The sequence below is a fragment of the Humulus lupulus genome, chromosome 5, assembly GCF_963169125.1.
Source record: "Humulus lupulus chromosome 5, drHumLupu1.1, whole genome shotgun sequence".
In the NCBI taxonomy this organism is placed as follows: domain Eukaryota; kingdom Viridiplantae; phylum Streptophyta; class Magnoliopsida; order Rosales; family Cannabaceae; genus Humulus; species Humulus lupulus.
This window is the reverse complement of record NC_084797.1, coordinates 241,474,551-241,493,367: the sequence shown is the minus strand read 5'-3', so window position 1 is coordinate 241,493,367 and position 18,817 is coordinate 241,474,551. Positions and strand designations below refer to the sequence as shown.

Sequence of the window (18,817 nt, the reverse complement as noted above, 5' to 3'; positions counted from 1 at the left end):
ATTTGTAACCAGGTACGATTATAACAAGTTTAGCTTCTTCGTTTGTGATCCTATTTGTTTCCAGGTCTGGCTAAGTAACCAGTTACCATCGCAACTGATTCTTTTTTTTCATATCTATTTTGTTTTTCAGACTTAGTTATAATCAGTTACATTCACGATCAATTTAGTTTATTTTTTACATATCCATTTTTTTCCAAATCTCACTAAGTAATCAGTTACAATTCAGTTGATATTTTGATAATGATACATTACTAAAAAAATCAAAATTATTTTTATAGTTGTAACTAGTTACTACAACACAACTTAAAAATAAAATTGATTTTATTGTTACAACCAGCTACCACACATTACTAAAAAAAATTGACAGTGGCACAGGATTACTATAAAAAAAATCAAAATTATTTTGATAGTAGTAACCAGTTACTACAAATAAAATGTTGATTGAGAAAGATAAAAAATAGAAGAAAAAAAGAAGTAATGAGAATAAAATATATGGTAATGAAGGTCTCGGCATTTTTTTCTTCAAAGAATTATGTAAAAAATATATTTTATAAAATATGAATGATAAAAAATAATACAAATAGATTAAAATTATAAAAATAATCTCAAAATGTTACACCCAGATTTCGAGACCAGAAGTTATGACCTCGAAAACTGGACTCGTCAAGTGTGAGCTCGAAATATATGAAATACATTGTATGGTCCAGTTGTAAGATCTCCGAAGTAAAATGATGATCTCGAAAATGTGTAACCTCGAGATTCTTTCTGAGGTCGAAATGACATGACATCGGGATACATCCGTTATCGAGTGCCTTCGGATTGAGCAGCCCGAGCATGGGAAACGCAGGCTCGAGCGTAATAGCCTCGATAGTATTTATCTATTCCGAGCATGTCTTGGAGTAAGGTGGCAAGCTTGTAGCAAAACCATAAGCCTCGACAGCCACAGGGTCGATCACTGATCTCGAAGACCCGATGAGTCATCTGGGACAACCCGTTATGTATGGACATATTTATTGTTGTATAATCCCAACATTTAAGGGATATTATTTAGTTTGTTATCCGTCCCCGGGTCCTCAGGGGACATTTCCTTGTATATAAGAGATACAACATTTAATGTAATTATTTGAATTGATATACATAATATCTTCCCGAAATATGTGGGAATGAACTTTGTAACCTCTCTATAAATAGAAGAGGAATGACCACTTGTAAAGGACGGATTATCTGATATCTGGAGTGAAAATTCTGGGTAATTTATCTTTGAAGAATTTCTAGAAAACTCCAAGTCTTAATAACACTGACTCGTGGACTAGGCAGATTTAACTGTTGAACCACGTAAAAACCTTATTGTTTCTCCTTACTATTCGTTTGCCCCATAGTTTACATTGTTTAATTGCTCTACGATTTAAGTTGACGAAAAACGGCGTCAACAGTTTGGTGCTTTCATTGAGAGCATCAGGCAATATGTATTAGAGTCTAGTCAGTCGAAGAAGCCTCCCTGAATCAACTATGGCCGCAAATGATCCCAATATTCCTGAGGAGGAAATCCTAAAGGAAGTTAACTATCTGAGGCGCCCTGGGAAACAGCCGATGATAAATTTGGACCCAGATGAGAGGAGTGGATCCTTTGACTCTCGAGGACCACCTGCATCGCCGGCCCCCAGGGACGACGAGGACATGTATGACAACCCTGAGCGATATGTCCCTATTGTGGAGCTTGAAAACCGTCAGTTGCGAAAACAATTGGCAGAGGCCAAGAAACGTAACGAGGAGTTGGCCAGATTGGCTGCTGAAGCGCAAGCGGCTCAGCCCCCGCCTCCGCCTGAGGCCTAAGCTCCACCTCCACGAGATGTTCATGTTCCGCCCCGCAGGCCTCGTGGGCGACCTCGCAAAAATGATGCCACACGAAGAACGGAGCAACCTCCGCCACCTGTAGAACATCCTGCTCCCTCAAGGCCTCGGAGAAATACCCGGGCTGGAGCTCCTGTCAACTCAACGGCTGAGGTACCAGCCGAAATTGGGAATAACTGAGCCCCCGTAGCGGCCCGGACCCAAAATCCTGGTAACACGCAGAACGTTCCTGAACCAGCACATGCAAACTCGAGACCTTCTAGGCCCCGTAATGGATGACAGCCACCATCACCCATAAGGCACCCACCATCACCAATAAGATATCCCTCACCGCCTCGAAGAAACACGCAACCAACTCAGGGTGATAGGGAAAGGCGAGCTGGGTGGAAACTTGGGAATGGAGAAACTGCTAGAGAACGTAGAGACGCCCAGCCTACGAGAAGCTAAATGTCTCGGTCTCACACAATTGAGACGAGACAACCAGAAAGGAACCCATCTCGAAACAACTGCGCAGCGAGCCTTACCAACGAGGGATCAGGAGACACCAGATTGGTCAGTATGTATGACCGAGGATGCAGAAATACTGGGAGTCGAAGGGACCACCCAGACTTACGGGAACACCTGAACCAGGTAATAATAACCCCTCGAACCCAAACCTGAGGGATCACCTAAATGGACGCAAGGATCCCATGTGGAGGCGCGAAGCTGGAATTGTGATCAATGACAACCAATTTCATGTCAGACCCCCCGTGGATCCAGTCCAAGAAAGGATTAATCAACTGGAAAGAGCGTTCAGGCTCTTACAAAATGAACGAGGTTGGGATCGGGACGAAGAGTTTGACGAGGAACTCGAACCCTTTGCCCCCCAAATTTCCAGCACTCCGTTTCCTCAAGGGTTTCAGATTCCTGATGTCCCACCGTTTGATGGGAAATTCGATCCGTACAGTCACTTAAGTACGTTTAATACTATTATGAGAGCAAGTACTGTGGGCTACGAGCTCAGATGCATGTTGTTTCCAGCTTCACTCATAGGACCAGCAAAAAACTGGTTCGAAAAATATAAAAGGCATTCGATTGCTTCTTGGGATCAATTATCTAAAGATTTCAAGAAGAAATTCAGATCCATGATCGGAATAAGGCCCGAGGCGTCTGCCTTGACCAATGTCCGGCAACAGCCAAATGAAACGTTGAAGAGTTACCTTACAAGGTTCAATTTGGAAGTCGCCCGAGCTCGTGACGTAGACGATAGCGGCCATTTAATGGCTGTCCGAGCCGGGGTGATGCCTGGAAGCCCCCTCTGGGAAGATATGCAGAGGAAACCTGTGAGATCCATAACCGAGTTCAATCGACGAGCTCAGAGATTCGTCAATGTAGAGGAGGCAAGGTCAGCGCTGAATATGGCTTCTCAGCCCGTAACTACAGTGACAAACATAAACTCTGCCTTGACCTCGATAGACCCATCAACCTCGAAGCCCTCTGCGGAAAACCCTTCCAAAAGAAAGAAGAATGAAGGGAGTAACCCCGAGGCGGAAGGGGGAAAGAAGAAGAAAGGGGAAAGGTATTTCTCCGTGTACAAGGTCTACACTGAGCTCAATGAGTCTCGGGAGAATATCTACCTGGCTAATGAAAACCAGGTCCCTTTCAGGCATCCGGACCCCATGAAAACCAGAAATCAGAGAGAGACTCCAGTAAATACTGCAGAATTCACAGAGATACCAGACGCACAACCGATGAATGCAGGCAACTGAAGGACGAGATCGAAGGTCTGATCTCAAGAGGGTACTTCAGGCAGTATGTGAGGAACCATAACCACAATCAGGCTTCTACCAGCCAAAGGGCAGCTGCACCACCACCTACCCAAAATAATAACTCCCGAGCAAGGGAAGACAAGAGACCCCCTTCGATTGATGGAGAAGATGTTGTAACCATCTCGGAGGGACCTCATCTCGCAGGATCGGGCAGGAACGCCCAAAAACGATACGTGACTGAGTTGAAAATTGTGACGGGTCCCCTTACAAACCCGAACCCAGGGCTCCGAAATACTAGAGGGTTGAATCTCAACCTATAACTTTTACTGAGGACGACGCGTCCCATGTCCAATTTCCTCACAATGACCCACTGGTCATCACCCTCCAGCTTGTGAATAAGAGGGTCCACCGAGTCCTGGTTGATAACGGGAGCTCAGTGAATATCCTCTATAAGGCCACCTTAGAAAAGACGGGACTCGCGCTTCGTGACCTAAAGGCCTATGCAACGACATTGTACGCTTTTCAGGAGAAGGGATTGCCTGTATGGGATCCATTGAACTCCCCGTTACCTTGGGAGACTTCTCAGTCTCAACAACCAAGATGATGGAATTCGTAGTAGTGGATCTACCATCGGCCTACAACGTGTTGCTCGGGAGACCCGCCCTATTAGGGCTGGGGGCAGTTTCGTCTATGAGGCACTTGGCCATCAAGTTCCCAACTTCTAGTGGCATCGGGACACTGAAGGGAGACCAGCTAGCAGGGAGGGAATGCTATAGCATTTCCATTAGAGGAAAGAAACAAACAAGCGCACAAACACTTGTCATAATTCCGAATAAGGACGGAACAGTCTTCGAGATAGACGAAGAAATCGATCCAAGAATAGAGGAAAGAGCTGACCTCGAGCCATTGGAAGAGCTCGAAGAGGTCAGGCTCGAGGAAGCAGACCCCCCCTGAAGATAGTAAAGGTAGGGAAAAACCTTCCAGAAGAAACGAAATAGCAATTAATTTGCTTTTTGAAAAAGAACCAAGATGTTTTTGCATGGTCGCATTCGGACATGGTAGGGATAAATCTGAATGTAGTGAGCCATGCTTTGAATATTGACAAAAGCTTCCCTCTGAAGCAACAAAAGCGAAGACTCCTGGATGACGACATGATGAAGGCCCTAAAAGAGGAATTCGACAAGTTGAAAGCAAACCGATTCATATGGGATGCCTTCTACCCCGATTGGATAGTCAACCCAGTGCTGTTTCTGAAACCTAACGGGACCTAGCGGACCTGTATCAATTACTCGGACCTCAATAAGGCCTGTCCTAAGGAATGCTTTCCCCTACCTCAGATCGACCAGCTCGTAAATGCCACAACCGGGCATGGACTTATGTCATTCATAGATGCCTATTCTGGATATAACCAAATTGCCATGCATGCCCCTGACCAAGAGCATACGAGTTTCGTGACAGACAAAGGACTATATTTCTACAATGTCATGCCATTCGGACTCAAGAATGCTGGAGCCACTTACCAACGGCTCGTAAACATGATGTTCTCCGAACAGATAGGTAACAACATGGAAGTTTATGTTGACGATATGTTAGTTAAATTAACAATATAAGAAATTTACTTGGTTCTTTAGTAAGCACAAATAAATATCAGTACAAAATTATATAATCCACGTAAGAGTTTTGTATTTATCTTTTGAACTCTCATTTTTATATATATGGAAGATTTATTAATAGTTATTACGCATGTGGTTACTATAAATCATGATCTTACGACAATATAGTAACTTGGTACAACAAGTCATCAATAAATAAATATTCATTTTTTGTATCTTTTTTGTTTAGCATTAAATTCATTTTTTTGGTCATATGGAATGATGATTCCAACCAATGAGAGATGAGTTATATTTGGAAATTGAAATGCTTTTAGAAAAATAAAAAAATTTCAAATTTTCTTTAATAGATTTATAGCAATAGATTTTCCTTTTCAATCCATAATTTTTATTATTAGTATCTGGAGTGTGGTTTATAATACTGAGAAGTTATGAATAGGGAAACATCACATATTATGCATAATAATACATACTAATTATTATATATGCTCTCATAGCTATTTATACTAAAAAAATATGGCATTTTGTAATTATTGCACCTAATTGCCCCTCCTGTTAACATCCTCCATTTTCTCTATAAATTTTATGTTCTACCTATAAATTTTAAGGTTTTACATGATCTAATCTTATAGATCTTGAAAAAAATACCAAAATTAAAAAAAAAACATTTGAAACGAATATTTGAGTGAAAAGATATGAATCTCCAAAGTTTTCGTCAAATTTCAGTGTAGACTCGCAGAGCATAGGTTTGGCCAAAAATTAAGTTTTCATGATTACATCGCAAGAGCATTAAAACAGCATCAATTTTGCATAGAAAAAACATCATTTTGGAAGAAAAAAAAAATCAAATTTTCATGATTGGATCGCAAGAGCATTGAACCAACATCGAAAAAGCATCGTTTTGGCCAAAAATCAAACGATACAAAATCGATATTGTTTCGATGCTCTTGCGATCCAATCATGAAATCTTTATTTTTGGCTAAAACGATGTTTTTTCGATACTCTTTCGATGCAATCACGTAAACTTGATTCTTGGCCAAAACGATGTTTTTTCGATGCAAGATCGATGCACCATTGATGTTGTTTCAATGCTCTATCGAGGTATATCGAGTTTTCTGCAAATTTTTAAGTTTCAGATCTAAAAAATTGTGAAAAAATATCAAAAAATCATGCACAGATCTATTCGAAATGTATAAATTAGTGTCTTAATTGAAATTTTAGTAGGTTTAAGTTTTATATCATCAAAAACTATCATGAGTCATTTTATTTTAGTCTCCATTGACACTTTAAGAGAGACGAAAAAAATAGAGGAGGATGCCAAAGTTGTAGATGTTTTTTCAAATAAATTTGGTGGTGGTGATGATTTGGTGGTGGCTGTCATAACTCCAAATAATAAATGTAGGGCTGACAATTCGTGTAAATGTGTCAGATTCGAGTCGACACGATCATGACACGACACGACACGATTAAGGTAATGTAACGACCTCCTTTCTTAACATACATATATATAGAGTAAAAACGAATTTTAACCTAAATATGACAATACTGAAATTCTGAATTTACAAAAACTTTATTAAACAATACATAAATAATGTTTATAACCTTAACCACACAATACTCACAACTAGATAAAAACTTTATCTTACATACAAATCTTAATACTTTTATAAATCATTTTCGTGGCGTTACTACACCTTAACGTAGAAATGAAAATGTATCCAACTGATAAATTGAAAAGCTTTATGTAAATTACAAAGTTCATGAAATACTTTTTAAAGCTTTAAGTAAATGATAAAGTTCACAAAATACTTTTAATGAAATATAATAAAACCAAGTTTCTTGTTTATTTATAAAATAGCATAGCAGAACTCCACTCCCTTCAGGTCAGCCCCATATGTACAGTCATGTTGGCTCCACGTATACTCATCAACGATTTATATTTGGGGCCTCTTACCTACAATACAAAACATTAACTGATGAGCTAAGGCTCAGTAAGCAGAATAACTACCTCATATGCATTAAAATAAACGTGCAACATGCTATGTATTCTCTTTCTTTCTTTCACTTTCCTTTCTTTTGGGCCCTAGAGGATGCTGTTGCCGGCATTACATAGGGAATCACATTCCCACCTGAACATAAACATGATAATAGGGAATTTCTCCCTCATAAACATTCATTATATAGGGACTTACATCTCCCTCCTTACTTATTTGGGACTTAGGTCTCCCAAGCAGCACCTCTACTTTAACGCTTTCAGTAACTTGTCTGTGAACATTAAGCGTGCTTATGCATAATAAATATAACATTCTTGAAAATAACTTATGCATACGAACATGGCAGGATAACATATAAAGCATATAAATGCACATAAGACACATAAAAGGCTTGTATTGTAGATGAGGATTCTACTTACCTTGCGTCTTGATAAAACAACCGAAATTGTTAGCTTCCTGATAAAAACACAAACTATTAACTTACATAAAATCTACATTATGAAATGTTAGCTTATAATTGTTATTATCCCATTTTTCCTATTTTATTGCTTATTTTATGTCCAGGCGTATGGTCATACTATATTTGTCCATGGCAAGGTCTTGGTCTAAAAGTCGTGGTCATGGTCATACGAAAAAGTCCAGGTCATAATACTTGTTCATAATAATAGGGAATAAGGTTATAAAAGTCCATAATAATAGTCCAAAGTATGACCATAGCCTATATAAGTTTAGTATTATGAGGATACATAAAAAAATAGTTCATATTTCAATTTTAGCATTGTAAAATATGACGACATGGTAAAGAAATCTATATATAAATTTTGGTATTATAACGGCATAGTAAAATAATCTATATATAAATTTCAGCATTATAATGGCAGGATAAAATAATCTATATATAAATTTTGACATTATAACGACATAGTAAATTAATCTATATATAAATTTTTAAATATAGTAGCATAATCTATATATAAATTTTGGCATTATAACGGCATGATAAAATAATCTATATATAAAAATAGTTAAATAACTGAACTGAAAGGCTCGGGAAGGAGCTTACCCAAAAAGGTCTTCGTAGGCTAGCGTTACAAACAGAACTTCGCCTAGATTTTAGAGATTTAAAATTTTAAAAGAGTGTTAAGAAGATTTTAGGCAGAGTGAGAGAAAGAAAGATTTTTCGTAATTCAAAATGAATTCTGAAAGGCTCTATTTATAGGAAAACATTGGGTTACTATGCTGCATAGTAAAATAATAAAATATTAAAAATATCAAGCATAGTAAAATAATAAAATATTCAAAATATCAAGCATAGTAATTTGCTTAAGTCATCACTATATCACTACTGCATCAACATGTGGGACCCATGGGGTGGACCTCGATGTGGGACCCTTGCGGACCCCACTGTGGGACCCACTATGAATAGTACCCGGTGAATAGTAAAAAAAAGAAAATTTCCCAATCTTCTTATATTACTTAGTTTAACATTTTTGACTCACAAACTTTTCTGAAAATGTTTCTCTAACACCCATAAATTAATTATTCCCACCTGTTGGTTACTACAACAACTTAGAATTGTTAAAATCCCATAATAGAAAACAACTATACCCCCAACGGTCATGATCACTATTCACCAACGGTCATAAACGGCTAGTTTTTGTCCTATAAATACTTGTTCCTTCAACCATTTATTTGCACAACTTCTTCATCTCTTAACCTTCTAGATAAAAGTCATCATCAAAACATGAATTTCTCTTTATTTTTCATAACTTTAGTGATTGTTTGCTTGTATTTAGCATCATTCTATGGGTATTATACTAATGAAATGCCCATGAATGTTATAGTTGCATATTCATTAGTTATTCTTCCACTTTACTTAATAGCTCTAACATTCGGTTAGCATTGTAATGCACTCAAAAGTATGAATAAAAAAAATATCTTCTCTTATTTTTCATAATTGTTGTAATGTATTTGTAGAAAGAAATGGGAGTTACAGGTAAACACAAACACGACACGATTAAGGTAAACACAAACACGACACGATTAAGGTAAACACAAACACGACAGGATTATTAAATGTGTCAAAAATATGAACACGAACACGATACGATTATTAAACATGTCAACACGACACGATAACACGATTATGACATGACACGATTAAGGTAAACACGACACGATTATTAAACGTGTTGTGTTCGTGTTTACCTTAATCGTGTCATGTCATAATCGTGTCGTGACCCAAATTATCACCCCTAAATAAAGGTGACCCGAAAGAGAGAAATAGTAGAGAGATAAAGGAGATGGAGGCTAAAAAAATGATAAATGTATTTTTGGAAACTAAAAAAATAGTAGCATTATTTTTAAATAATCTAAAAAAAAAAGATTTTTTGAGGGTTTATACTTTTTTGGAACCTGTGTTTTGTTCCATTACCTGTTTGGACCATGTGTTTTGATAAATTACTTTTTGACCCTATATTTTGTAAAATGGTTAAAATAGAACCCTAAACTCGATTTTGGTCAATGTTTTCTCAACTAAAATCACAAATAATTTACCAAACTAACAATTCAGAACAAAAATTAAATAATTATGCTTAAAATCTGTGTTATTATATTCAATTTTTTCTTCATCAAAATTGAGTTTAAGATTTATTTTAACTATTTTACAAAACATAAGTCCAAAAATTAATTTATCAAAACACAAAGTCCAAACAAGTAATAGAACAAAGCACAGGTTCCAAAAAAATATAATTTTTTTTTATATATACGCACGTATATTATCCATAAATATTTAATTCACCGTATATTTTAAACTTACATATGTAATATTAGGGCTGTGCAGAAATTTTTACAACCTGCCTAACCCGAATAATCCGCCCAAACCAACCCGAAAAAACCACCAAAAAACGCAATCCGAATAAACCGACCAAAATTTAAACCGCCCAATTGTTACATTGGGCAGGTTGAAAATAATTATCAACCCGCCCAATATAACCCAACCCGCCCAATTAAGAATTTATTATTTTTAATATATTCAAATAAATATATAAATTAATTAATTTTTTTACTATAAATTTAAAATATTGTTTTAAGCTTAAAAAGATAAACTTCACACTATTCGTACTAGTATTTAAAAGAAAAAAATTACAAAAATGTAAAAAAAAAAAAAAACCACTTTTTGTTTGGGCGGGTTGACCCGACCAACCCGCCCAAAAAAAATACCATTTCAGTTTGGATGGGTTAACCCGACCAACCCACCCAAATTATTCGACAGGATAAATTTTTTTTTTTTCTTAATTTACTTTTGCTAACCGATTATCTTTTTTGAACGGATAAAAATGTGTTATAACCTGCCCAATCCGCCCAGTGGCCAATCAGCCACGAGTAATATTATAACATATATTGAACAAATAGTAACCCTAAAACTAAAAAGATTGTGCACCAGGCGGAGGCAGGCGGAGAGGCAGTTGATTTCGATCAATCTTCAGGCGCGGTGAGGTACTCCCTGCTTCGGTCGAAGCTCTCCAGTCACCAGTCGGTCTCGGTCGTGACTCTCGGACTCAGCTCCAGCCGGCAGGCGAAGGGCTCCCGTGGTTGACGCAGCTCCTGGCTTCAGGCGCGGTGAGGTACTGTCAGTGGTTGACGCAGCTCCTGACCCCGTGGCTCGATCACGTGGTTGACGACGCAGCTCCTGGCTTTAGTCTCCAATCGGTCTCGGTCGTGAGTATCGTGAGGTGAGTGGTCACTGTTTTCTTTCTTCTCCTTTATATATATATTCTGTATATATTCTATTAAAGAAGATTGAATTCTGTATGTATAATATATATTCTGTATATAGAAGATTGAATTCGGTGTTCTTACAACTTGAAGAAAAATATATTTATTTGTGATCAGTGTGTATGTGGGATATTTGCCCTGTTTAAGGGTCAATACCAAATGCAGCCTACAAATTTGCTAAATGCTAATGATGGGTCGTTTTCAAATGTTTAAAATTCCAAACTATTATTGGATTGGTTGAAATATAGACAAAATAATTAAGTTGGCTGGATTGGGAAAGGATGAGGATGAGCACCTAAAAATCATGCTTTTATGCATTATTGACTGGGAGTTTCTTTGGATCATTGGTTACTTATCTCTCTGTCTTAAAACAAGGGCTGATTTCATGTTCAGTTCAATGCCAAGTGATGTTGGGAAATTGCGCAAGGGCTTTGATTCTCAGCACTTTATCACACTGGGATTATGAGAACACTTCATAACTTATCCCTTCTGATGGCAGCACCAATTTCTTTTGCTATAGCGATTCCGTTTTTCTTTGAATTGGAGAGGCTATGGGTGGTAAAAATCACACATGAGATTCACATCTTAATTTTTCCAAAAGTAAAATGTATGTTGGTAAGAGGTACATGAGTGGTGGAATGTTGAAATTCAATGTAATGATATTTGTCATAACTAGTGGTTTCATGTATAAACCCGGAATGAATTTGTTGTTGCCATTTTTACTATTGTTATAACATTAAGTTTAAGGAATCAAATAGTGTGAAAAAAAAGAGTATTGTTCAAGGGAACAAGAAGTGATTCGTAGAACATGTGGTACTCTCTTATCCTTCATTTTATAATTTTAAAAGAAGAATAAAGATGAGCTCATTTTTTCATTTGAGATTCTATTAAAATTTCATATTCCTTTATCTTTTCTTATAGCTCAATTTAAGAAACAATTTCTCATTCGCTCCATATTTGAGAATATTGTATTTTCAATTGGGATTCAAATTTTTTCTATTCATTCATTTTATTGGTTAGATATTAATAATTACTGTCAGTGGTTGACACAGCTCCTGCCCTGTGGCCCGATCACGTGGTTGACGCAGCTCCTGGCTCGGTGGCTCCCGTGGTTGACGACGCAGCTCCTGGATTCAGTCTCCGGACTCACTTCAGTTCTGAACTATCTCTATCTCGACGTTCTCCAGACTCCGCTACCCCTTCATCTCGCTGTCATCATCACTGGGTCTGTGGCTGTGGTATGCATGGCATTGTCTCCGGTGGTGGCGTGTTCTATTTAATATATACATATATTTTTTTATATATATATATATATATATATAAGCTAATCTGTTTGTTGGTGGGAGTTGGTATTTTGGGTCTCAGATTTGCATTTTTCTAAAAGCTAAGGATTTGCATTTTATCTTGTTTTGATTTTCTTGATTTTTTTTCTTCAGATTTGCGTTTTTCTTGGCTCTCAATCTCTACCTCTTTGACTGTTCTCTTTTGCTCACTGGTAAAATAGTATATGTATAAATATATTTATTAAGTTTATTTTTGTCAATGAGATTTGAAATTTCTTTTTGTGTTTGGTTGTGGTTCCGATACATTATCTCAAATTTGCACTTTTCTGAAAATCTAAGGATAGACCACTGCTCATTCTTTTGCACAGGTTAAGAATTTTATTTATGTCTTTCTCTTATTTTTGCAATTCGTTTCTTTAATTTTGGGGCACATTTTCTATTTTTTTACCCAATGTTGTCTCTTTTCTCTGGTTTTTTGGAATGAAAAATGTTTTGGCTTTGTTGTGTTTTTTTTTTTTTTTTTTTTTCATTTTGTCCTCTCCCTTGTGTGTATGTGTATATATTTATATATATATAATTCTTCTAAAGTTTTTGAACGAAAAAAGAATGGCTCATTGTTTTCTTGTTTGTCTTTGGTTATTCCTATATTATTATATCTTTTTGTTTAATTGGATTTTTAAAATTCAGGTTTGATTATATCCTAAAATATATAGAAATATGGACATAATCTGTTTGATAAAATGCTTGTTAGAACAAATTTAGAAGTACCATATCTATTAACTTGTAAATATAGATTATGTTTTCGGTATGTCTTCAGCTTACTATTATTTATTAATTTTTAAGTAGAAATTAGATAGAATAATTTAAGTTCTTTATTTGTGCATAACTTTCTGCAAGATCATTTCTAACATTTTTTTTAACATATCTGTATTAAAATTAGTTATATATTATTCAAAACATAAACGATTCTATACACCCAAAGCTAACTCAAAATGGGAAAAATAAAGAATGGATACATTATTTAGTGTTTTAAAATAAATTATCTATATAATGATTATCTATTATCTATATGATTTTATATATTAAGTTAAAGGAAATTATCTTTCTGTGAGATTAAATGTTCGTGGTTGTTATTGTTGTCCTTTTTGTTTTTTTGACTTGTTGCATTTATGTTGTTCTAAGTATCATTGGTAACAGCTAATGGGTTATAGAAATTTGAAAGTTAAGTAGTGATCCAAAACTCTATAAATATAGACTATTTGGTCACACTTGTGAATAGGAGTTTTTCTTCCATTTTAATACTATTTGGTTTTTTAAATTACAAATTACAGTTCTTCCACATTAGTACGCTGCCTCGTCTTTCCTCCTGGTGACCGGCCTTCGACTCACAATGGTCTCTCACTCACAGTAAGCCTAAACTCTCTCTCTCTCTCTCTCTCTCTCCATATATATATATATGCATGCATATACTGTCGGAGTACAGTCTCTGAGTTTTTTTTTACTCTGCAATAGTGCAATGGGATTCATTGCTTTGTTCTTTGTGTGAATATTCATTTTTGTTTTTATTTTTCTATAAATTTGATTTATTAGGTATGGCTTTGTGACAGAAAAGAATAAACAGAAATTTTCATAGCATTTGAGAAATGCCTCATTTCATAGCATTTGTGTTTTTACTATTGTGATTCAGTGCACAAGATGGAGCTGAGGGAATTGGGCACCCAAATTCTTCTGGGGATTTGTCATCAGAAATGGAGGTTGATGCTTTCAAACGCCTTTTCCCTCTTCGCTTCTTTGAGCGTCATCTCACAGAATCTATAAGACCTGATGGTAGAGCTCTTGGGAGAGCCAGGGATTCAACTTTAGCTCTAGGTTTGTTGAAATGAACTCTTATATATGTATATTTAAATGTGTATATTTGTTCATTTTCCTATTTGCATTTAACTTTAGTTGATGAAACTTTCTAACTAATAACTTGGCTTACCCTTTCATTGTAGGTGCGGTTGCATCTGCTAATGGATCAGCATTAGCAAAGATTGGTTTAACTGTGATTGCGTCTATCTCTTGCTCTTATTTTTTGTTAGGTTAGTTGTTATAGTTGAAATATGAGTTTTGTAACCCGGGTTTTTTTTTTATTGTGTAGACCATGTTGGCTGCCATAAAAATGGAAGTCATGACCCCTTCAAAAGAGTCACCAGATGAGGGATGCATAGGTTGAGTTTGCACAGCTAGTATATCGTCTCTCCTATTGTCCATTACATTTTCTGTCACTTTAGTTTTTCAGGTGTCAATGTTTAGTTTGCAATTTTCAGCTGTTGAATTCCACATGCCTCCCATATGCTCTCCCCTTGTCAGGCCAGGTAGGCCAGCTGAGGCAGCACCAGTTGTGTCGAAGCAGTTGTTTGATACTATATTAAGGCATGTAAAATATTTCTCTACTCATAATTTTTTGCTCAATTTGTTTTGTGGAATCTTTGTTAGATTCGTGTATCTTTGGTTGCGGGATGTTCTAATAACTTTATCATGTTTTTTTATATGTGCCTTGGTTGTTGCAGTTCTGGCATGATTGATTTGAAAGATTTATCATTGGTTAGTGGAAAGGCTGCTTGGATGGCCTACTTGGTAATGCTTTACCTCAAATTTGATAACATTTACTTATAATTTGATCTGTTCTGTATCTTTTGTGTTAAGTGCATTTTACAATTTTGGCTTTCAAATGTTTTGTCAACCACGATTTTTCCTAACCAACTTTCATTGCCAAAGGATGAATTTCCTTCTATGATTATATTGTCTTGAATAGATGCATCATTACAAAATATTGTGGTTTTTCTTGTTCAGGATATATATTGTTTGGATGCTGATGGTGCTCTTTTTGATGCTGCTTTGCTATCAGCTGTTGCTGCATTTTCTCATTGTAAGTATTATATCCTCTCCATGATATTTTATCATTAGTAACCTAGACTATGCAAAGATTTGGGATACAATGCTAATACAAGGTTAACATCCACCAACAAAAATCTAAATTAAGGTTAGGATAAAATTGGTATATTGGTTAGATTTTTTCAGCCTCCTTGAATAGTATAGCTGAGAATTCTGTTTACAAACTTGGTATTTTTACGATTTTGTTTGAACCCATTTTTTCTAGATATTAGTATGTTGGTGCAGAAATTCCAATCTTACACAAGATTCAATAAATCTAATTGCAAAGAAGAAACACACTCACGATAATTTCACTGGGTTCCACCTATGTTCATGAAACTAAGAACCATATGTGCTCCATGGTATTGGTTCATTTGATAGACTTCCCCTCATCTTCGACAAATGCCATCTTCTAACCCACGTTTGGTGTTTCACCGTGCTTCCCTTAACATCAAACACATCTTTTGGCTTGGCCTCAAAGTTTAGATCTCTGTAAAGGCAGCAGAAAGCTGGTGGAGTTCTATTATTTGGGGTCAAGTTAAAAAAATTCTATCCAAGTTTAAGGTCTTGTATATATAGGAGATTCTGCTGCCAATGGAAGTGTGATCCAAAGCCATCCCAGTGAAAACAAAAAAGGACAGTTCGAGAGTTTTGATTGAGTTTCCTCTAGGACATAGCTTTATAATTTCTGGGGAGATTTTTATTTTTATTTTTATTTTTTAGGTGTGAGTTGTATTAGCCAATGATTTACAATGTCTTCACTCTATGCATGGTGTTGTGTAGTCATCTTGGAATGAGGACTTACACCAAAAGTTGAACCACGTTCAATCTGAATGTCACATCTATGTTTATTTATTTATTTTTTGTATATGAAGTTTCTTCACCTCCAGGTTTGACCGCTAGAAGGATAGTATACATCAATTAGATGGATTTCAAGTCTAGGGATTAATGTAACTTTTTCTTCTTGCTCAAGTGGTTGGGTGTGTGAGTGTGTGGAAGGGGAGGATTTTAGTCCTCATTATATAATATAACTTTTCCTAAATCTTCAAACTTTTGTGAAATTAGTTTAGTGTAAGGAAATCGTTGCTTTTTAGAGATATCTATTCTTGGACGTAGTTTATATTTTTTGAGAAAGAAAAAGTGTAAATATGTATACAGAAAAGGAAATAAGACTTAGATATGAAGGAGTCCTTTCTAATTGCTCTAAATAATAAATATATATATTCTTAAATTAAATTTCAACATTAACTCTAATTGAACTTCGAATTTATGCTATCGGACAACCATCCCTTTATCTTTGTTATTTCCATGCCTTGCAGTGCAGATTCCTGTAGTTTCTATGAATGATGATGGAAAGGTGAGTGTTGTCTCAGAGGAAGAAGATGAAGGAAGAGCTGTAGTAAATAAAGAGAGAAGAAAACTCAAATTAAGCAGGATTCCATTTTCGTTAACATGCTTACTTCACAAGAATTACATATTGGCCGATCCTACTGCAGAGGAAGAGTCAATCATGGATACTCTTGTAACTGTGGTTTTGGATTCTTCTGACCAACTCGTGTCTCTTTACAAGCCAGGCGGACCAGCTCTCGCCCATACATCGTCTGTTCAGGTTAGTCTAGCCTTAAAAATAATCTGACGGGTTCAATTGCACGTTCCATGTTTAACTATGAAATTTGAAGCAATTTTGTGTTATGCACTGAGGACCTAAAGTAAAGAGTGAGGTTTTTGGTTTGATAAACAAGATTCTGATGTGGTTGCAGGATTGCATTGCTTTGACTAGACAAAGAGTAAAGGAACTGCAGATGATTTTAGATGAAACCATTTCTGGAATGGAAGTTGATTAGTTTTGTTCTTCTGAGGGAATTGTCTTATTTATAGATGTATATTCCTTTGATGAGAAAACCCTTAAAAAGATTTTTGGAAAGTGTCATAGTTTTGGTTTGTTTGTGGAACTTTTTCACAATTTTCTTGTCTTTGGTACATTTAGGAAAAAAAGCTAGCTAGTGGAGAATGAAATGGCTAATGAGAGGTGGCCTTTATAGATTTTGCTATTATGTTTTCCCACTTGTTGACGACTCTAACTAATATCAAAGTTAACCAACATCTTTTCATATCATTACTCCAATGGAAATAAACTTTGACTATGAAATTCAGAAAACAGTATCGTCTCAAAAAAGTGTTTAGTTACAAAGGGAGATCGTCATTTATTCCTCGAGAACCGGAGACATTTTTAAATATTAATTTCAAAAACATTTTCAAGAGTGAACTCGGTAAAGGCTCCCTCAAACAAGAAAAAAAAGGCTTGGGAAGGTTATAAATGCAATTTGATGATGGAGAAAGGAAAAACAAAAGTAAAGTTGATGAATTGGGAATTTTGGGAAAGGCAAAGAAAGTTTTTAAATTGCTCGGGATTTCTATATATTATTATGATTCAAACTCAATATTTTGGTTTTTCATGATCAAATTCCAAATTTGTAAGAGTATCACATGTGTTTATATATATATACTAGTGAGAGTGGCTCGTGCCAAAGGCACGAGCAACCCGGTACCAGTGTTAATATAATATAACCCTATATACTTAATACAATATAATGTATATTATGCATATACAATTACGAATAACATAATATAATTCAGTTTATATCATATATATATATATATATATGGAAGATTTCTTAATGGTTACTACCCATAAATAGGTACTAACAATTATGATGATGTGGCAACATAGTGACTTGGTATAGCAAGTCACCAGCAGGTAAATATATTTTTTTCTACATTAATTTTGAATTTAGTTATTTTTTTGCCATAATTAATGTTGTTTCCAACTAATGATAGATAATAATTATATTTAGAAATTGACATATATTTGAAAAATTTATAATATTATATTTTCATAATAAATATACGTTTTTCATCAGCTAATCCTTCCAAAAATTTGAAAAAATCAAAATTTATTTTTAGAAATATTAATTAACAACTGTAAATATGAACTATTGATCTTAATCTAATGGTTAATATTAATGTAACCATCCATGGGTAGTAACCATTAAGAATGCACCCATATATATATATACTATTTAACATAAAAAACAAATTAAGAAAAAAACAAAAAAGAAGAATGACTTACCGCATCCATGCAAAAATGACCTCGTATACTTAATACAATATAATGTATATTGTGCATTTACAATTACGAATAATATAATATAATCAATGTATATTATATAAAATTCTCTGTTATTGAAAAAATGAAGAGTCACCTCTCAATTTGTTATCAGCAATTTTTTATATGTTGTATGTTATTAATTTAATTGTGTAATTCTTTTTAGATGGATAACTATTTTAAAAAAATTCTGAAAGAATCCAGTCAAACTCAGTATTAAACCAATCAACAGCATTCTAAACATCTTCACGCAATATATAGTTTTTAGAATAGGTGTCATATATATTTTAGTTGTATATACGGCTATAATGAAATTTTTTGTCTTTATTATCACTACCCAAATATCCCTTCTTCTATTAAGTTATCTAGATATATGGAATTTTTTATATAGTGCTTCACATTAAGTCCCATCAGTGGGACTCTCAGTGTTATTAACTTTTGAACAGTTTTTGGCGCGATTTTTTTTTATGAC

General features: G+C 35.3%; 1 protein-coding gene across 6 annotated transcripts; it reads left to right on the top strand.

Moving 5' to 3' along the window:
* The first annotated feature begins 10,607 nt into the window (after positions 1-10,607).
* On the top strand, positions 10,608-17,298 carry LOC133778585 (uncharacterized). Of its 6 annotated transcripts, none has more exons than XM_062218562.1 (12): positions 10,608-10,937; positions 12,069-12,218; positions 12,417-12,475; positions 13,595-13,670; positions 13,951-14,132; positions 14,258-14,307; positions 14,404-14,473; positions 14,573-14,678; positions 14,816-14,882; positions 15,099-15,174; positions 16,499-16,788; positions 16,940-17,298. In XM_062218562.1, exons 4-12 carry the CDS (start codon positions 13,654-13,656, stop codon positions 17,021-17,023), a joined length of 942 nt encoding a protein of 313 aa, XP_062074546.1. In that variant the 5' UTR covers positions 10,608-10,937; positions 12,069-12,218; positions 12,417-12,475; positions 13,595-13,653; the 3' UTR covers positions 17,024-17,298. The 6 variants fall into 6 exon arrangements, with proteins under 6 accessions (XP_062074546.1, XP_062074542.1, XP_062074544.1 ...); XM_062218558.1 differs by having other exon boundaries at positions 12,033-12,218; XM_062218560.1 differs by having other exon boundaries at positions 12,021-12,205.
* Positions 17,299-18,817: the final 1,519 nt, after the last annotated feature.